At 39.3% G+C, this 20,627-nt stretch overlaps 1 protein-coding gene across 3 annotated transcripts in view; it reads left to right on the plus strand.

Moving 5' to 3' along the window:
- The window catches only part of tmod1 (tropomodulin 1), a 79,677-nt gene extending 65,100 nt beyond the window's left edge, over positions 1 to 14,577 (plus strand). For 2 of the 3 annotated variants that reach the window (XM_041186755.1, XM_041186753.1), the window contains exons 7-10: positions 3,747 to 3,854; positions 6,540 to 6,683; positions 6,972 to 7,116; positions 13,193 to 14,577. In XM_041186755.1, the coding sequence (XP_041042689.1) occupies positions 3,747 to 3,854; positions 6,540 to 6,683; positions 6,972 to 7,116; positions 13,193 to 13,257 (462 nt within the window). In that variant the 3' untranslated portion in view covers positions 13,258 to 14,577. Of the gene's footprint in view, positions 1 to 3,746; positions 3,855 to 6,539; positions 6,684 to 6,971; positions 7,117 to 8,989; positions 9,055 to 13,192 lie in introns of all 3 variants that reach the window. The other variant, XM_041186754.1, reaches the window with a different exon arrangement.
- The last annotated feature ends 6,050 nt before the right edge of the window (positions 14,578 to 20,627 follow it).

Consider the following 20,627-nt stretch of genomic DNA (forward strand, 5'->3'; position numbering starts at 1 on the left):
TATTTTTGTTGCATCATCATAAATATACATTTATTAAACATAAGAGCATCTATTAACACAGAAACAGAAAAAGGTTATTTAGCCCTTTGAATCTGTTCTGCCAATCAGTGAGCTCATTGTTGATCTGCGACCCAACTCCATTTTACTTTTGCCTCATTTCACGTAATACCTTTGGCTAACAAAAATCTATTAATCTCAGATTTAAAATTAACAATAGGTCTAGCATCAATCCCTTTTGCGAAACAGAGTTCCAAAGTTGCACTGCCCTTTTGTGTGTGATGTGTTTCCTAATTTCACTCCTTAAAGGTCTGACTATAATTTTTAGCCTATGTCTCCCGAATCTCAGATTCCCCAACAGTATCTCTGTATCTACCCTATCTGTTTCCCCTAATATCTTGAAAATTTCAATCAAATCACCTCCTAACCTTTTAAAGCCCAGGGAATGCAACCCTGATTTGTGTAATCTCTACTTGGAATTTAATCCTTGGAGTCCAAGTATCATTCTGATAAATCTTCCAGTATATCCTTCCAAAGGTGTACTGCCCAGAACTACTCTCTACTCCAGCTGTGATCTAACTAGGGCATTGTATAGCTATAGCATGACTTCTACCCACCTTGTATTCTATTCTTCTAGACATAAAGTCCAGCATTCCATTAGTCTTTCTGATTATTTTCTGTATTTCTTCATGACATTTTAACCTATGTACCTAGATCCCAAAATTCCACTATTAGTCCATTAAAGTTTTGCTGTGCTTACAAACTGAAGATGATGAATTTGTGTTATGTGGGCTTTAATGATTTGTTTGAAGTTGGAAGGACACATTGGGATATATTTTCTGGATATAGAATATTTTCAGCTGTGGGACCATTTACGGTTTGGCCATTGGAACAGTGTACCTTCCGGGTCAATTTTCTGGAAGGTGACCAAGTAGCAGGCTACCTTTAGATTCACCGTCCAAATAGAGACAGTAGGAGCATTAATCGGCCCTCCCTCCTCCTCAATGTGCCAGCAGCCTTCACTGCAGCTGTGTGTCAATGTGCTGATGAGGTGAAAGCCTCAAAGGCGGGCGGAGCAGAATGGCTGAAAGAAAGGGTTGGGGACTACCATCTATGAACCCTGAGTACTGCCTGTGGGAGCAGTCTCCAGGAACTGCTCTTGCAGTAGCAAACCTCTGCTTGCAGAGGTCCGCAGGTTTGTCATTTGCACCATTAATGGGTCAGGTTGCATCTTTCTTTCACACTGCTTTTACCTCCAACTGTGCAGTTGCTGCCTCTGAGTAGCTGAGTAACTCGGTAACTCTTTCGAGTACAAACCCATTTCCATCTGTTCCTATTCAGATGAAGTTACATTGTTTCATAGGTTGCCATTGTGAGATTTGAACTCTTGATCTTGGGGTTACAAACCCAGTACCATAACCATTTGGCTATTTAGGCCAAGCCCTGAGTAACTCGGTATGGGAAGTTATCAAAAATTTACATTGCAATTGGAAATATGCTGCTAATTGTCCATGTAACAAGCTTAATTGGCTTTCTGTCATGCCAGGCAGATTGCTGTCACCACACATGGAAGCTGCCTTCAGGAATAGCAGGAGTAGGTGGATTGCTTACTCCCCTCCCTCTGAGGGACTAGTAAAATTCCCCCCATTATCTTCCTAACACTCATTATTTTGTGAATTAATATCATGTTAGCACAGGATTTATTTCACAAGTAAATTATAATTGCCACTAATAGTTAATTATATTGACGAGCTTGTCTGTTTCTTTCTTGCATGAGAAAAATATCATGGTCAGTATATGGATCTCTTCATATGTGTGAGGCTATATCTCAGTTTGTATATGAGATAGTAGGGAAATAAATATACTGTAGACATCGACAGTCTTTTGCTTTTATTGTAAATCTGGATTAAAAACAATAAATGCTAGAAATATTCAGCAGGCCCCATTGTATCTACAGTCAGAGAAACAAAGTTAACCTTTCATGTTGCTGAAAGGCCATTGACCTGAAACTTAACTCTGTTCCTCTCTCCACAGATGCTGCTTGACCTGCAGAGCATGTCCAGCATTTTGTGTCAATTAAGTAAATGCAGATGTTACCTTGTTTTCATTATCTTTGTATTTATTATTTAATCTCAGTGCTGAAAAACACAACCTGTTTCCCATTTTAACTACCTGGTGTTAGTGTTGAGAACTTTCAGTTGTGATACAAAGCAGATTAGATGCGGAGTAGAGCTCCTTCTTTTCTGCCCCAACAATATACCTATTTGTCTGTATGCTTTAAAAAGCAACCTATGTGTGTGAAATTACCAATTCATGTTAAGTTGTTGGCTTGCATTCCAGATCCAGACTTGCATACGAACAAGTGGGTTAAGATTGGTCAAATTTCTATCATTTTCAACTTCTAATAGACAATAAAGAGAATTTTTTAATGCTCCTCTTGGGCTGGATTTGCACATATCCTTTAGTTGAACAGGTTTCTTTTTTTAATTTTGCGTTGTTTTTATACTTGTTAGGTATTTCCAGTTGAGTTACTGACTAATTCCAGTTGTGTATTGGAGCTTCAGACACTAGTACAGGATCTGTTTAATGAAGAAATAAAGATTTGCATTTATATAGTGCTTTTCATGACCACCAAAGTGCTCTATAAATGATGACAGTCACTGTTGTAATGTCAGAGATGTGGCCACCAAGTTGTGCACAAACAGCAATGTGATGATGACCAGATTTTTTTTGTGATGTTGATTGAGGGATGGATATTGGCTAGTGCACAAGGATATTTCCCCTGATCATCTTTGAAATAGTGCAATGGGATCTTTTACATCCACCCAAGTAGGTAGATGGGTTCCTTAAGTTTAACCTCTCATCCGAAAGATGGCACCTCTGACAGTATTACTCTTCCTCAGTAATGCACTGGAGTGCCAGCCTAGATTTTTGCGCTCAATCCTCGGAGGAGGGTTTGAACCCGGAACCTGGTGACTCAGAGTCGAGTGTGTCATCAGCTGAGCCATGGCTGACCCACTGCTTAGTGCTAATACGTTGTCACTTTGTGTTGATCTTATTTTGCAGACCCAATTCAGTCTGGCTACAACTCCATTTTGAATATACATTTAAGGCAATTTTCAGGCCATTGTGCGTACAGGCAGGATTGACAGGTCAAGAACAGTTAGGAGGAGTGGTTTATCACAGTTAGAGGATGTAATTATGACTGTGATTAGGGTCATGCCAGTGCTATGACAGGTGTGGACACTTGATTGAAAGGTTTCAAACATAGAGTTGCAGGGAAGTTTGGCACGGTCTGATGTCACATTCAAGGAATTTGGAGAGGGAAGGGAGGTTTAAAAGAAAACATAGGGCTACCACCATCTTCAGTGCCTCACCTCGTAGCATTAACAATGGTGTTTTGCCTGGAGTTGTATGTTACACTACCTTTATATCTGAAAATTCTTTTGAGGGAAAGGGTCAATTGAAATTCCAAAAGAATATGAAAAGATGGGAAGTAAAAAATAAAAACACAATATTGGTTAAGATTGTCCAAGTGCTTTTAATTTCTAATTTTTGCATGTGAATGAATTAACAGCTGCATCACTAGAGACCTGGAAGTTTTAGTTTTGGTTAATTAAGGCATGATTCAGGGAAGTGGGAGGCAAATATTTTGAAACAATGGGATGAGTAAGATTTAAACTATGTGAAAAATGATCAAAAATGAAACTTTTTTTTTAATTAAAATTATTTTGTGTAAATGTTTGTAGAACATTCCCCTTGCCACTCTAAAAGCATATGCTGAAGCTTTGAAGGATAATACATATGTGAAGAAGTTCAGTATAGTAGGAACCCGAAGTAATGATCCCGTTGCTGTTGTAAGTATTGCATGTTGGATTGGCATACCATGATAATTAGTATTAAAAGATTGAGGACTAATTGTATTTATTGAAAATGTGTGTTTTCGTGTTTAAAATATACCAGTGTGTGAACTTTTCTCACTATCAAAAACTAGTTGGTGACATGATGCCAAATTTGGGGGTGGGTTATAGATAATACTGATGAAGGCTGTAACAATTAGACACAGAATGACATTAAAAAACATGCTGGGTGAGGCGTGTAAGTAGAAAATGAATTCCAATATAGATAAGTGTGAGGTGATACATTTTGTTGGGAGGAATAAGATGGCCACCCCCTCATTGGAAATTAAGTGTGTAAATTGGATCGATGATCACAGGGATTTAGAGAGACCGACTCACTAATCACTAAAACAATATAGATTAACAATGCAGATTGACATAGTCATAAAAAATTACAATCAAAGCACTGGGGTTCATTTCTTGAGGAATAGAATTCAAAAGCAGAGAGGTTATGTTAAACTTGTATTGAACCTTAGGTCATGCCTAAGAGGACTGTTCTCAGTTTTGGTCTTTGTATTACAAAAGGCTATAGAGAAGGTACAAAAAAGATTTATAAGAATGATACCATGACTGAGGGGTTTTATTTATCAGGAAAGACTGAGGAAGCTGGGACTCTTCTTTGAAAAAATACAGCTAAGGTATGGGTTGTTGAGGTGAATAGCTTAGATGCAATTAAGAGGAAGGGAGATAAGAACATGAGGGAGGAAAGAATAGAAAGAAATGCTGATAGAATTAGTTGAAATAAGGTGGGAGCAGTCTCATGCAGCGTATGAAAAATTGGCCTGTTGGGCCAATGGCCTGTTTCTGTCTTATAAAGATTTATGTAACACTAATTTGTGGTTTTATATTGCTTGCTGTTTAGTTCAAATATCACAATCAAAAATACTTAACAAACCCTCAAACACATGCAAAGTACACCACAATCTATATCCATAATATAACTATAAAATCTTTGCGTGCACTTTTGTCATCCTTCTCCAATATAAACTTCTGTGTCCACACTTATAATGGAAACGGAAATACAAATAGAGAACGCTGGCAGCACTTGGTGGATCAATTAGCACCCGTAGAGAGAGAGAAACAGAGTTACCTTTTCAGGTCAGACATCTTTCATCAGAACCTCCAGGACACTTGCCTAAAACTTTAATTCTGTTACTTTCTCTAAAATGCTGAGTATTTCCAGCATTTTCTTTTTGTTTCAGGTTGCCAGCATCTGCTGTATTTTACCTTATTATAATAATAACTGGTTATGTAAACTACAAACATTGAAATGATACCCACCTGCCAGTGGTGGCACTGCATCACCTCATTTTTGTCCAACTCAACCTCATGCGCCTGCAAGGAAACTCTTATACTTCAACTATTTAATTTCCCAAATTACTGTAATTTTTGCTGCTTATCTATTAATACCATCAAATTAAAGTGTAAAAAACATCAAATTGAAGTGTACAAAAATAAGGACAAAATGTATGACCTTAAAATGGGGACTGAAAATGTCAGAGCAGCCTGGTGCAATTACCTTTGGCCCTCTAGCACCACTTCACTTAAAGACTGTGCTTGTCCTTGGCTCCCCTTCTAACTCATTACAGGAAATGGTAGTAGTTAAAAGTCTTGTTTTTAAGTGCTTCATTTAGACTTCAAATGTCCGAAGCACAAAATATCTATTCTGCTTTTCTGAATGGGTCGAGGGAGATTAGTCAATTTTTTAAAAATCTGTTTCAAATCTAGAAGTATTTTTGATCTTCCCACCTCCCCCTAAGCTCACTATGGATATGTACCACACTTAAAAATAATAGCGCACACTTAATGGAGAAGAAAGAAGGTACAACCCAAGCAATATCCTTTGACTCATTTTGAGTAACACCGCAGCTACGAAGATTTTCCATTTTCTGCTCTTAATTGTCCCCTATCCCATTTTACAAGTGTCCCAGGTAAATGTCACTTCCAGAACTCTTCCCCTGCCCCTCATTCTTACTGATTAGTCATAATTTCTAGAAATGTTTGGCATAACCCTGTCCCAGGAGCTGTGTGCTTGGCTGCTGCTGACTCCCTGAAGTCTCAATCTTTGTACTATCTTCTCTTCCTTTGTACAAAGTAGCAGAAAATACCAAGTGCAACCTTAGTGTAGGTTTTTCAACCAATGCACGTGTGACCTCAGTGCTGATTAGCATCAGCCCTGCTACGTTTTTAACCGAGATACAAGAGGGGAGAGTAAGAATGAGTGAGCAAATAAAGCATAGCTAAGGGAATATCAAGATAGAACAGTGAGCTGAGAAACAAGGAAAATAATAAATGAGTTGAAAATAAAGGTGCAATTATAAAGGGTGTAACTGGTATGCTTAAGTTGTGATAGACTTGCTGCAAAATACAAGTATGGTCAGTGAGTGGAAGCTAAGTAGTGATTAGTTACAGGAAATCAGCTAGAATATTGCTGGGAATTCCTCTCTCCCGAGCTCTGAAGACAAGTCATACAGACTCGAAACATTAACTCTGTCTTTCTCTCCACAGATACTGTCAGACCTGCTGAGTTCTTCCAGCACTTTTTGTTGTTGTTTATTGAAGGGCGATTTTGTTCTGTGTATTCAACAATGTCATTCATTACAATTCCTTGATATCTTTGTGTATGTTTTGCGCCCTTTCAAGGCTTTTGCAGAAATGCTGAAAGTTAACAAAACGTTGAAGAGTTTGAATGTGGAGTCTAATTTTATCACTGGCAATGGCATCCTGGCTCTAGTGAAAGCTCTCCAGTACAATAACTCATTGGTTGAACTTAAAATTGACAATCAGGTAAGATGCATATTTTAATGTTATATTTTGGCTTCAGAATCATTTAAAATAATTTAAGAGCCAAATTTCCTGTTGATATGAAAAGCACTGAGAGCCTCATTGGAGTTGGAGATCCTTTCATGGATCACTGCCAAACTATAGGTTATCTTGTTACCTATCTGGAGTAAAAAGCTTTGTGACTTCTGCCACTCTGTCTAATACAGTCTTATGAAGTATTTCCTACATTAAAGGCGCTATATAAATGCAAGGTGTTCTCATATATGCTGCATTCCTTTTCTTTATTGACAGTGTCAGCAGCTGGGTAATAAAGTGGAAATGGAAATTGCAAATATGTTAGAACAGAATCCAACCCTACTGAAGTTTGGCTATCATTTTACCCAGCAAGGTCCAAGGCTCCGGGCATCCAATGCAGTGATGAGTAACAATGACCTTGGTAAGGAGACTGCTGTTGTTGCAGCAATGATGTTGTCTCAGATACATTCAGAAAGTGTTGTGTGTTTAATTTTCATTTTAAGTTTTACAGATTGTATTGCATTTCTGCATCTGGACCATATAAAGTAACATTGTAAAGTACCAAAGAATCTTAGAATACAATTTGCCATTTGTAAATTGGAGTCAGCATAGATGCAATACTTCCTTAATAAAAAATTGTTATAACTGTTTTAGGCTGACAATTTATTTCCTGTTGCACTGAGAGAAATTCAAATGAGTGTTATTTTAGCAAACGAGATTCTCTTAATGTAAGTTGTAAATTGAACCTGGTTAACACATTAATATAGCTATTTCATTGTCTAGCCACTGAAAAGTGCTTCAGGTTTTACTTTTTTTAATAGAATTGCACAAATCAGATTTATAATCATCCTTCTAATTGATGCCAATAATGCTCTTGGTGAAAAAGCTTTGAAAGCTGTTGGAGTGCAGATTTCCATCCATGGTCCCTCTCCAAATCCCAACCATGCTGCTATGGGAATTACTGAGCCAGAGAACAGACATTTCCCATAAGAAGGGAGAGAAAATCAGAAGGGAAGTTACTGCTCAGTACTCTGGCAGAACTCTGCATAACTGACTGGAAGTCTTCAGCTTGTCCTCTCAGACAGAAGCAACACTTGACACAGGGAATGTTTTCAAACAGCAACAACACATGCATTTGTATCATACTTTTAAGCATAGAAACACATCAGAGGAGAGTAATGAACCCCAAACTAAAGTGGAGAAGTCGGGAGAGGCAATCAAAGGTACACCTGAATAGGTTGATTTAAAAAGATGTTTAGAAGCAGAAAGACTTAAATTGAGACAGGGAGATTCAGGAGGGAGTTTCAGGGAGTAGGATCAGATCAGCTGAAAGTTGAAGGGAAAATTACTGACTGAAAAGAACTACAGAAGCAATTTAAGTATGTTTAGCATATGTTAAATTGACTTGAGAATGTTCTATTAGTTACTTCATCAGATGTTGGAACAGCCCAGACAGTCATCCTGTGGTCATGTCTATGACTCACTCACTGGTTTGGGTATACTTGTAGGTCTTAGTACTTTTCAGTAGGATGGTATAGTCAAGCATTCATAGCTAGATGCAGTCTACAGTAGAATTGGGTTACTAGCAGAATGTAATAAAACAACGTAAGTGCACACTGCCTAAGTGAAACAGAATTTGAGGATTGCTGCTACTCCAACATAATATGTGGGAATTCCAAAATTATATCCTTATGAATAAAATGTTTTCACAGATTATTAAATCACTTCTGTTAATTTCAACAGTTATCTGATCAAAGAAATATAGACAGCAATTCATCAATTATGAGTGGAGACACTTTGAGTCAGACTGCTGAGTGTAACAAGCAGTGGAGGCAAAACAAGTACCTTTACAGCTGGAGAAAATAACTTTTCCACTGTGATCTGCAATGAATTGTGTTAAAGATTGGACAATATTTAGGCAGCAAAAATGACTAGGCAAAATGATCTGATATTCAATCAGCTTCCTAGTTCCTCTGTAATGATTGCTCAAGTCAGACCCCTGCTCTTTGAGGTATTTGCTATGTTAAAGACAATAGTTAAACAGTTAAAAACAATATTTCAGCCACGCAATACAAGAGTCCTCAGTTTCTGGAAAACTTCAAGGAAACACGATCTTGGCAATTTTTTGGGGGTGGGATGGATTATTTTTATCGAAAGGAAGCAATCATTGTGACACATGTCTTGCAAATTTTAGGGGAAAGAAAGCATGCATTTCAGCATTCTTAACAAATTTCTCAGATTCTCTACAGCGTCTTATTTTGCAGGTGTTTTCATCAATCCAATTTTTGTTGCAGCTCGCATTAATCGAGCAGATGGTTCCTGGTCTAGATTCTCAGCTTTGGAACTGGAGGAGATATAAGTATATAGTATTTTTTTGGTCGTAGCCTCCTTAATTGAAACAGCAGTGCTTTACACTGCCTTTTTGCTGGATCTACACTGACTTTTCCCTTTCTCTGAGTGCAGTCTTATTCCCTTCCTTTTTCCTCCACTGCTTTTTTTCCTGCTTTCCTTGCTGACACAATTCTTTTTTCTAATTTCATAGTTATGGATATTTCTTTTTTTTAAAAAAGTGATTGCATTAGTTAGCAATTTCTGACTCTGCAGTGAAATTTCTTCCTCATACCTTGAGGGTTTCTTTTTCACAACTCTAAAATTGTTAACTGTGTTTGATGTATATGTTAACTTTTTAATGAGCTGCAAATTGCCCACATGGGAGAAAATTCACACATTCAACATGGTAATTAGTATAGAGGAAAAAAGAATGTGCAATAAACATTAGTTAGAATCACCACACCTCTCCTTAGACAAGCTGTTTAAAAGCTCACTCTCAAAATCAGAACAGTGCCCATTCCTAAATAATTCTGTGTTCTTGCTAATCTCATGTTTATTTCATTTCTGGGTTATTTTTTGGAGACCAAACTTCTAACATTGACTAATGCTGGGTGGAGACAGCATCAGGGGATCAGGCAGAGTGCTTGATTTGCCGTGCTTCTGGTCACTAATTTTAATTAGCCCCTCACTTTAATACCCCAGCACGTAACACTCTGTGCTGGGATGGGGCCTTAAAAAAAAACTCATCCTTGCTGCCATATAATAAAATGTCTTCAACATGGAGTTCTGCATTTTTAAAAATATTTCCAGTCATGCAAATACAATGAACAATGCTATATAATTTAGTTTAATAAATATTACCTGTATCATGGAAACACTTGAACAAAATAGAATATTCCATCACCTTTAGCATCACTTCCATGAGGGGAAGTTTTCATATTTTGAGTGATCACATGAATATTTTGAAAAAAAAATCACAATATCACCAGTCTAATCCCCATTTCAAAGTAAGGCTCACATCTAACTCTTCTTCATTTTTAGTATTTTTTTCTAATGTGTGGAATAGAAAGGATGCCTAATTAGGTGTAATTCTGCTCACTCTGAAAAATTAATCCCATCTCAGCTTCTCACCTTCTATCCCCTATTTGCTAACCAATAATTAACAATTCTGTGTATTTTGGGTCATAGACTGGAGTACTTGCGGACAATGTTAGGCTATTTGAGATCACTCAAACAGAAATAGTATGCCATTTGTTTAACTGTCAGATGGGTTAGAAAATATTTTTATATCACAGGGAGCAATTCTAAGTATCTTACAAAAACATGAATAAAGGAAATGGTTTTCAGCTGGAGCTGGATGGTGTTGATTTTTGGATATTGTTTGCTGTGTCAGCCCAGATTGCTGGAAGGGAAGGCTCAATCCTACAGTGGACCGACATGAAATGAGTTTGGCCAGACTCGATCCAGCTTGGAAGGCCTTTTTATATTTCTTCTTTCATTCGGGTTCTGGGACCCGCAGCATCTAGCTGTTTAGTCCATTTTGTGGACTGATTGTACACTTGTAAATGCACCTATGGAATCTGGACTTAACTGCATAAACACCAGGTTCACCAATGTTAGGTACCTAAAATCCAATTTATAATCAGGCTAATAAACAAGCAACTTTTTTTTAGTAAGGGAAAAGAATGACACATAAAACTGCTCATAATAGTAAAGAGTGAAGCCATGAAAATAACTTGTGTGGACAGTAGGGGTGCTTTTTCTGAAATTCCAGTTCAGGGATATTGCAGGGACAAAGTGGTGAGAGTACTAATATGTTGCTATGCTGTACCTGATGCAAGAGCAGTTGGTACTGGAAATGGTTGCAACAATGTTCTGTTCTTTCACACTGACAAACCTCACTTTGATATGTACAAAACTTCATTTTTAAGTATAAATATAAATTGCCTTTGAAGTTAATGCAGAATAGTTTTCAGTTAAAAGAAAATGCTAATTAAATAAAGAACTTGCTGTTGAAAGTGTTCCAATGCTGGCAGCAGAGAATTGGACGTCAGAGGGTTTGGCTGAAAATGTTCTTGGTCACTTTTTGACTGTTTGAAAACACTTTGTAACTAGTTATGCTTCGATGGGTGTCTGGTGCAAAATTCTTCATTTGCTATTGTTTATAGCTAATTAAACTGAGGGAGTGATGCTGTGTAATTTAGTTTCGGAAGGCTTTTTACACCTGAAATAGAAAATAATTTATAATCATATAGAGATAATTTAAATGAAAGTCATCATTCATGATGTAATGCTTGTATTTTGTGATGTCACAATGAAGATTAGACAATATTAAAATGTTTTGCAATTACATAATTGAAAACATTAACTGGTAGACAATGCCATTCAAAATGTTAAAAAAAAATGGTGCGGGGTCTGTGATTTTATGCATAGAGGCATAGAGTACTAAAGCAAGAAACTTATGATAAAACCTTTATAAATACTGGTTTGGCCTCAGCCTAAGTATTGGCTGGAATTTCCCAGGCCTTCATGGTGACGGGATCTTCTGGTCCCACCAACATGAACGGCAATTTCAATTGCCATTTTTAAATCACCAATTAACAAACTATTGAGCTTGTTAAAGAGCCAGCTTTATGGAATTTTTCATTGCCAGCTGCATCACCCCGGGTGTCAGATGGGAACAAGGGCGAAAGGCCTGCCACAGGGATTGTGGCTGCATGTAGCAGCAGATTCTGTTTTTGAAAGTAGCAGCATCTGCATGGTTTTTGATAAGAAATAGAGAGATTTAGAGAGCAGAAGGCCTTTAAATTTGATTCCATGACGGACTTCCTGTTCACAGCATAACCCCTCTGCTGCTTGACGTCCTGTCCTAGAATTGTTGCAAATTTTTTTGCTGCGGATGATGGCAGTCTCCTCGCAGACGTTTTTGCTGGTGTGGAAGTCATCGCCAAGGCGAGTGTTGTACTTCTCAATTATCACTCGGGCAGCTTTCTTAGTCCTGACATGACGCAGAGCCACCATTTGCGCTGCTAATTGCCCTACCGAATCTTGATTTGACAACCTGAAACGGCGGGGGCAGGAGCGAGCAGACCATTCACTTTTTGTTCCGTCTCTTAGACCACTGAAAACTGTAAAATCCAGGCCATGGAATCATGCAGAATAGGAGATCGTTTAGCCCATTGTGTTTGCGCCAGCTCCTGGAAAAATACTGTCCAATTAGTCTCACTCCCCTGCTCTTTTCTCATAGCCCTGAAAACGTTTTACTGGTTCTTTTGCCAATTACCTTAAATTTGTGCACTTGAATGGAACCTTTTGCCAGTGGAAACAGTTTATCCTTATTCACCCATCAAAACCCTTCAAGATTTTGAACACCTCTTTCAAATCTCCCCTAAACCTGCACTGCTTGAAAGAAATCTAGCTCAGTTTCTCTAATCTCTCCATGTAACTGAATTCTTTCATCTTTTGTACCATTCTGGTAAAACCTCTCTGCACTTGGTTTATGGCCTTGACATCCTTACTAAAGTGTGATACCTAGAATTGGCCACAATACTCCAGGTGGGGCCTAATCAATGTTTTATAAGGGTTTAGGACATCTAAGGCCAGGGATCCTGTATGCCTTTTTAAAAGGCTTCTCAACTTGTTCTGCCAAAACACAATATTTTACTTCACCCTCACTCTGTTCCATAATTTAGTGCATTCTGGAAATTGTGACATATGCTTCACATTTTCTCAGCACCAGGAGTCAGTTAAAGGGACCATAATCAATGATGTAGAAAAAAATCTGTAACTGTACAGTACTGAGGTATATTATCAAGCAATAATTTACTTTAGTCATTTGTTGAGGGACTAATGGCTATGGATAGACAAAGCACTTTAAACAACATAAGAGTGTGTATAGTAGCATTACATGGTAAAATTATGGGTGGAAAACAGTTGAGTCTTAAAGTTGAGGATAATAAAGAAGTGATAAAATTAGGATACAGGACCAATAAGGCTATACTTTAAGTTATTTAAAGATTAAAGCATTGTGAACGTTATGTATTGTACAGAAAATAAAACTAGATGTTGTAAGGTAATGCAAGTTTAATATTCCTTCACACAAGTATACATTTTTTCAATCTGAATTTTTATCAAGAATTTTTCATTTGTGTATCTGTTTATTTTAGTCAGGCAAAGCCGACTTCAAGGCCTCAATGGTCCCATCTTCCCCAGATGCCGGACAACTGTCTAATCCATTTGTGAAGACTTCTTGCCTCTACAGAGCACGCCCTATGCTGATGGTTTCTACGTACAGCTAAGAGTGTTTTCCCAGTTCTCTGTTGTGGCTCTTTTTTTTTGTGTAATATGATGGGACAGTGTATCTAATTGAAGTTTAGTACAATGGCAGATGTCTATGGCAGTGGCTTGTACAGATTGTGGTGTGCTTTGTCTGATAGAAAAATAGCACTATGTGTAGTATAGAGTCATGTTCCAATTCAGTTAGTGCCTTGTGCCATGAAGCTTGAAACCATCAATTCTAAATCCATCCATCAGTTGATGTGTACATCCCTGTATGGATTATTGGGTGAAACTATAGCTATATTGTGCATGAACAAGCTTGCTGTTCTAGCATCTACTGTAGAAACCTTTTATTTATATGACGTGACACCAGAGAATTACCTCCTGTGTAAACTGCTGTCCTGTCCTTGTGGGAACACAGAGTCCTTCATTGACTCTGTGACAAAATAATGAATGAAATAATGCACTGCTTGAGAATTCTGTGCATCACTCTACTGTCTGCTGATTTTTGGAGCTTTAACGTAACCCAACATCTCCACTGATTTGTGTTACTTATGCAATAGGAATTCAAAGAACCTAGAATGTTTTTGTGTTTAACTCAAAATATTTAATTTAAGTAGATTTAAAATCATGGAAATTTATACAAACACTTGCCATTTTTTTGAGATGTCAGATATTAGGAGATGCAGCCTCTGGTTCTGTTTTATGTTACTGCAGATGTCCTTAACTTGGATATAAAGGGCAGGAAATAACTTGAAATTATTTATAGGCTGTATTTGCATTGTACCCTGAAATCAAAGTATTTTTAAGAAGCCAAAGTAACCGTTTCGTAGTTTTATTTTTAATTATGCAGAGCCTGTTCTAGATGTTCAAATTTTGGAAGATTCATCAAAAATAAGTTATTGTTTCATTCAATTGGCATACTCAGTCTACACTGCTTCCATCCACTAAACTGTGTGCAACAATCCATAGACAACATACTTCTATTTTCCATGAAACTATGTCTTTCCAGGGCATTTTTGTCTAAACAGAAAATGAGTAAGTGATTTGCTTATAAATTTCAGCCTGGCTCCAGGAACAGAACTATTGAGATTAACAGAACAGGCTCTGCCAAAGCAGGTGAAAATATTGATTTTAAATCTACATTGTTTTTTAAAAAAAAAATAGTAGAATGTATTGATTGTTGCACTTTATGACAAATAAACCATTACAATTTTGGGCATTCTGTAGCTTCACATGCTTTGACAAAGTCAATAAAACCTTCTGTGTTATACCATTGTCTAATAAAATACATTTTGTTTATCTTTACTTGGAGCAGCTTTACCTGTATAGCATAAATCCCACTTAACAGTGTGGCATCAGGACCATTTAAGGAGAAATGATCTGCTCTCTAGATATGGTTACCAAGTGAAAAGGGTTGGTGTCCTATCAACTTGTGGCTCATAAAACCCTTTCCCACTGGGCTATTCACTAGCCTCTAGGACACAGTTTTATACAGTTGATTAGCCCTGGGAGTCCTCAACATTGACGCTAGACCTCATGAAGTCTATGGCATCAGGTCAAACATAGGCAAGGAAACCTCCGGCTGATTACCGCCACCCTCACCTCCCACTGATCAATCCATACTCCTCCATGTTGAACACCAAATGGAAGCACTGAGGGTGGCAAGGGCACAGAATGTACTCAGTAGCACTACTAATGACTGAACAGAGTCCTGAATGATATAGCTGCTAGACTAGGCCTGTGGCAGGTGGTGAGGGAACCAACGAGGGGAAAACTGAAATAAAAACAAAAATTGCTGGAAAACCTTAGCAGGTCTGACAGCATCTGTGGAGAGAAAGACAGAGTTAACGTTTCGACGCCATATGACTCTTCAGAACTAAAGAGAAGTAGAAATGTGGTAAAATATATACTGTTTAAGGGGGTGGGACAGGCGAAGCTGGATAGGTCAGTGATAGGTGGAGGCAAAGGAGAGATTGCAAACAATGTCATGAACAAGGTCGAAGAGGTGTTGTTGATGGTGATACTGACTAAAGGAGGTGCTAATGGTGACATTAAGAGAAGAAAGCAGAATGAGCAAGTGCATGATGGCCCTAGTGGAGGTGTGAGGGTGGGGGAAGGGGATGGTGTGGGAAAAAAGATTGAAATAGGCTAAAAGGTGGGGATAAAACAATGAATAGAAATAAATGTAAAAAAAATAGAAATAGGTGGAGAAAAAAATGAAAATTAAAAAAAATTTGAAAACAGGTGTGAGGATGGAAGAGAGAGTTCATGATCTGAAGTTGTTGAACTCAATGTTAAGTCCAGAAGGCGGAAGGAGGTGCTGTTCCTTCAGTTTGCGTTGAGCTTCACAGGAATTTTGCCGCAGGCCAAAGACGGGCATGAGAGCAGGGTGTTGTGTTGAAATGGCAAGTGCCAAGGAGGTCTGGGTCATGCTTGCGGACAGACCGAAGGTGTTCCACTGAGTGGTCACTCAGTCTGCGTTTGGTCTCTCCAGTGTAGAGGAAACCACATTGGGAGCAACGAATGCAGTAGACTAAATTGAGGGAAGTGCAAGTGAAATGCTGCTTCACTTGAAATGAGTGTTTGTCTGGGCCCTTGGACAGTGAGGAGAGGGGAAGTAATGGGGCAGTTATTGTACCTTCTGCAATTGCATAGGAAGATGCCTTGGGAGTGGGTTGAGGTATAGGTGATGGAGGAGTGGACCAGGTTGTCTCTGAGGGAATGGTCCGTATGGAATGCCGAAAGGGGGGTTGAAGGGAGGATGTTCCTCCAAATAAAAGGTGTGGCGATGGGCACCTGCAAGGGACCCAGTTATGCCTGTCTCTTTATGGGGTATGTGGAACATACCTTTTTCCAGTCCTACTCAGGCTCCCTCCCACAACTCTTTCCCCAGTACATCGATGAATGTTTCGGTAGTGCTTCATGCTCTCGTCTGGACCTGGAAAAATGTATTAATTTTGCTTCCAATTTCCACCCCTCCATCACTTTCACATGGTCCATCATTGACACTTGCCTTCCCTTCTTCAACTTCTCTGTCTCAATCTCTGGTGATGGACTGTCCACCAATATTCATTACAAGTCCACCAACTCCCACAGCTACTTCGACTACAACACACATCCTGCTCCCTATAAGGACTCCATTCCGATGATGCCACTTTCCAAAACAGTGCTTCTGACATGTCTTCCTTCTTCCTTAACCGAGGTTTTCTGCCCATGGTTGACAGGGCCCTCAACTGTGTAGGACCCATCTCCCGCGCCTCTGCCCTCACACCTTCCTTTCCCTTCCAGAACCATGATAGGGTCCCTTTGTCCTCACTTTTGACCCCACCACCCTCTGCATTCAAAGGATCATCCTTCGCCATTTCCGCCAATGATGCCACCACCGAACACATCTTCCCTTCACCCCACCCCCCAACCCCCAGTTGGCATTCTGTAGGGATCGTTCCCTCCGGGACACCCTGGTCCACTTCTCCATCACCCCTTACACCTCAACCCCCTCCCACGGCACCATCTCATGCAATCGCAGAAGGTGCAACACCTGTCCCTTTACTTCTCCCCCCTCCTCAGCTTCACCTGTCTCAACTCCCTTAAACAGTATATATTTCACCACATTTCTACTTCTCTTTAGTTCTGAAGAGTCATACAGACTTGAAACGTTAGCATCTGTGGGGAGAAAGACAGAGTTGTCAGGTCTGATGTTTTTCCAGCAACTTTTGCTTTTGTTTCAGCTTTCCAGCATCTGCAGTATTTTGCTTTTATCAATGAGGGGAAAAAACCTGCTTAACCTCGTCCTCACAAAGCCATCAAGATGCATTTGTCCATGACAGGATTGGTAGGAGTGACCACTGCATGGTCCTTGTGGAGCCAAAAGTCCCATCTTCACATACCCTCCATGTTGTGTGGCAGTATCACAACGAGATAGATTTCGAACTGATCTAGCAACTCAACAAGGCATCCATGAGGCACTATGGGCCATCAGCAGCAGCAGAATTGTACTCAACCACAATCTGTAACCTCATGGCCTGGCATACGCTCACTGTAGCATTACCATCAAGTTGCGGGTTTAACCTTGGCTCAATGAAGAGTACAGGAGAGCATGCCAGCATCACGTATACCTAAAAATGAAGTGTCAACCTGGTGGAGCCACAACATGTGACTACTTGCATGGCAAGCAGCATGTGCTAGACAGAGCTAAGTGATTCCACCACCAATGGATCAGATCAAAGCTCTGCAATCCTGCCACATCCAGTTGTGAATGGTGGTGAACAATTAAACAACTAACGGAAAGAGGAGGCTCCAAAAATATCTCTATCCTCAATGATGGAGGAGCCCAACACATCAGTGCAAAAGACAAGGCTGAAGCATTTGTGACCATCTTCAGCCAGTGCTGACCATAATAGTTAAATTTAGAATCATTATGGAAAAGCACAAAGATAGAACAGGAGCAAAAGTTCTAAATTTGGGGAAGACAACTTATATGAAGCTGAGAAGTGATCTAGTGAAATTGGACTGGAATCAACTACTTGAAGGAAAATCAGTTACCAATCAGTGGGAGGTATTCAAAATCAAGATTCCACAGGTACAGTGTAGACATGTCCCCACAAAGAAAAAGGGTGGTACTGCAAAATCTAGAGCTGCCTGGTTATCCAGAAGCATACAGGGTAAGGTAACACAGAGAAAGAAAGCTTATGTCAGTCACAAAACAGTTCATACTGTAGAAAGCTTAGAGGAGTATAGAAAGTACAGAGGTGAAATAAAGGAGGAAATTAGGAAAGCAAAGAGAGGATATGAAAAAATATTGGCAGGTAAAATCAAGGAAAACCCAAAATGTTTTATCATTACATTAGGAGCACTATGTGCCAGCAGCAGCAGTCACCCCTCAGCCTCCTCTTCTAAGAAAAACAACCCTAGCATGTCTAACTGTTCCTCATAGCTGCAATTTTCAAGCCCTGACAACATTCTTGTAAATCTCTTCTATACTCACTCCACAGCAATTATGTCCTTCCTGTAATTTGGCAACCAGAACTATACACAAAATTCCAGTCTCTCGAGCCTGCTCCGCCATTTAATAAGATCATGGATGATCTGACAGTAACCTGAAATCTGCATCCCACCTACCCCCGATAACATATCACCCCCTTGCTTACCAAGAATCTATCCACCTCTGCCTTAAAAATATTCAAAGACTTTCTTCCCGAAAAGGTGGCGGAAGCAGAGTTCTGAAGACTCACGACCCTCTGAGTGAAAAAATATTGCCTCATCTGTTTTAAATGGGCAACCCCATATTTTTAAAGTGACCCCTAGTTCTAGATTTTTCCACAAGAGGAAACATTCTCTCCACATCTATCCTGTCAAGACCCCTCAGGATCTTACATGTGTCAATCAAGTCACCTCTTACTCTTCTAAACTCCAGTGGATACAAGCCTAGTTTTCCAACCTTTCCTCATAAGACAACTGACCCATTCCAGGTATTAGTCTGGTAAATCTTCTCTGAACTGCTTCCATTGCATTTACATCCTCCCTTAAATAAGGTGACTGATACTGTACACAGTATTCCAAATGTGGTCTCACTAGTGCCCTGTACAACAGAAGACCTCCCTACTTTTGCATTCAATACCCCTCGCAATAAATGATAGCTTTCCTAATTGCTTGCTGTACTTGCATACTGGTCTTTTGCAATTCATGCGCTTAGAAACCCAGATCCCTCTGCACCTCAGAGCTCTGTACATAGTTAAGGATTAGCAATAAATGGTTCATGTTTAAACATACAATTCTCATGATCTCATCAGCGAGACACCAAACAAACCCATAATACAACATAATGGCAGTGATAGGATGAAAGGTGGCATTTAAATGATGAGCCCAGAACAGAATCCCAATATATGAAATACTAAAAGCAGCTGAAACCTGATCAGAGAGATGTGTCCCTAAGAAGAAAAATTGAAGCAGTTAAGAACTTTCAGTGCAGATTTGGAAGCTGAGGAATCCACCAGAATGAGTGGAGGTCCATTGCAAGACCGAGTGATACAGGATGAAGGAACCTGGTCAGATCATAAGATGGGTAGGCAAAGCTACAAAAAAAAACTGTACTTACATTGTAGACTAGGCAGCAGTCCCAGGGACTCAGCAGGTTGCAGAAGCTGGAACACAGCTGGAAGTAAAAAAAAAAGTTTAAAAGAGATGGTCTGCAGAAAGCAAGCTTTGGAAGGAAACTTCCAAACATAATGGCAGTGATAGAATGAAAGGTGGCATTTAAATGATGAGCCCAGAACAGAATCCCAATATATGAAATACTAAAAGCAGCTGAAACCTGATCAGAGAGATGTGTGCCCAAGAAGAAAAATTGGGACTGATCGCCAAAGAAACCGCCAAAATGGTAAAAACAAAGGAACCAACAGGCTGCAAACAGTCAATGAGAAAAATAGTCACTGCCTTAAAGGGGCAACAACATTTAAAGCTGTATCTAATATAATAAAAATGCAGCCATGGTCAGAAAATTAGAAGAGCCAGACCCATTTTGGTTAAGGAAGAGATCAACACTTGGCAACATTTGGTGAGATATTAAAAGGCTTTGAAAGACATTTTAAACTCCAAGCTGAAGAGAGCACAGATCCCAGAAGAAGGTCTAGCACACCCTTAATAAAGCACCATGGGCAACAAAAGACCCCATAGAGAGGGTGACAGAAGACCCCAGACTGAGGGTGAAAATATTCAAGCAAACCATAAGATGGTTGCCGACCATTTTAGTGCAATGAAATGCACAAGTCGAAGCATTTAGTGCAGAAGAAAGAAATAGCTGAGAAGCAGCTGAAAGACTTAAAATAGAGCTTTTTGGAAATGCTGACTCAGCAACAGCAAATGGTAGAGCAGAGTGAGCAATTGGCTGTGAATGAAGGAAAGCTATCTGAGGTAACTTAAAAGAAACAAAATGTGCAAAAAGTAAATGAAGCTGTTCTACAAGAAAATGTTTGCTGAACTGGAAGATTTGAAGCGCAAAATTCAAGCTCAGTACACACCTTTGAAAACGCACGATAAACTGAATTCTTCAATGAACCAAGCTGCTTGAGACCTGAACAAATTTCAGAGACGACACAAAGATATCAGGAGGAAATAACAACCCTCAGTTCCACACTTGGCAAATCAAAGTGGGAGTTGGGAAAACTCAGCCAGGCAAAACAGCAGGCAGGAAAGGCACGCAAAGAAGTTGCGACCCTGAAAGGCTCCTTGAAGAATCAATATGTGGCCATCGAAGAAATGACGTTTAATATTCCTTCAAAAAAAGCTGTATCGGAACTGTCAGTAGCAATGAAACAACACACC

The sequence above is a fragment of the Carcharodon carcharias genome, chromosome 4, assembly GCF_017639515.1.
Source record: "Carcharodon carcharias isolate sCarCar2 chromosome 4, sCarCar2.pri, whole genome shotgun sequence".
Lineage (NCBI taxonomy): Eukaryota > Metazoa > Chordata > Chondrichthyes > Lamniformes > Lamnidae > Carcharodon > Carcharodon carcharias.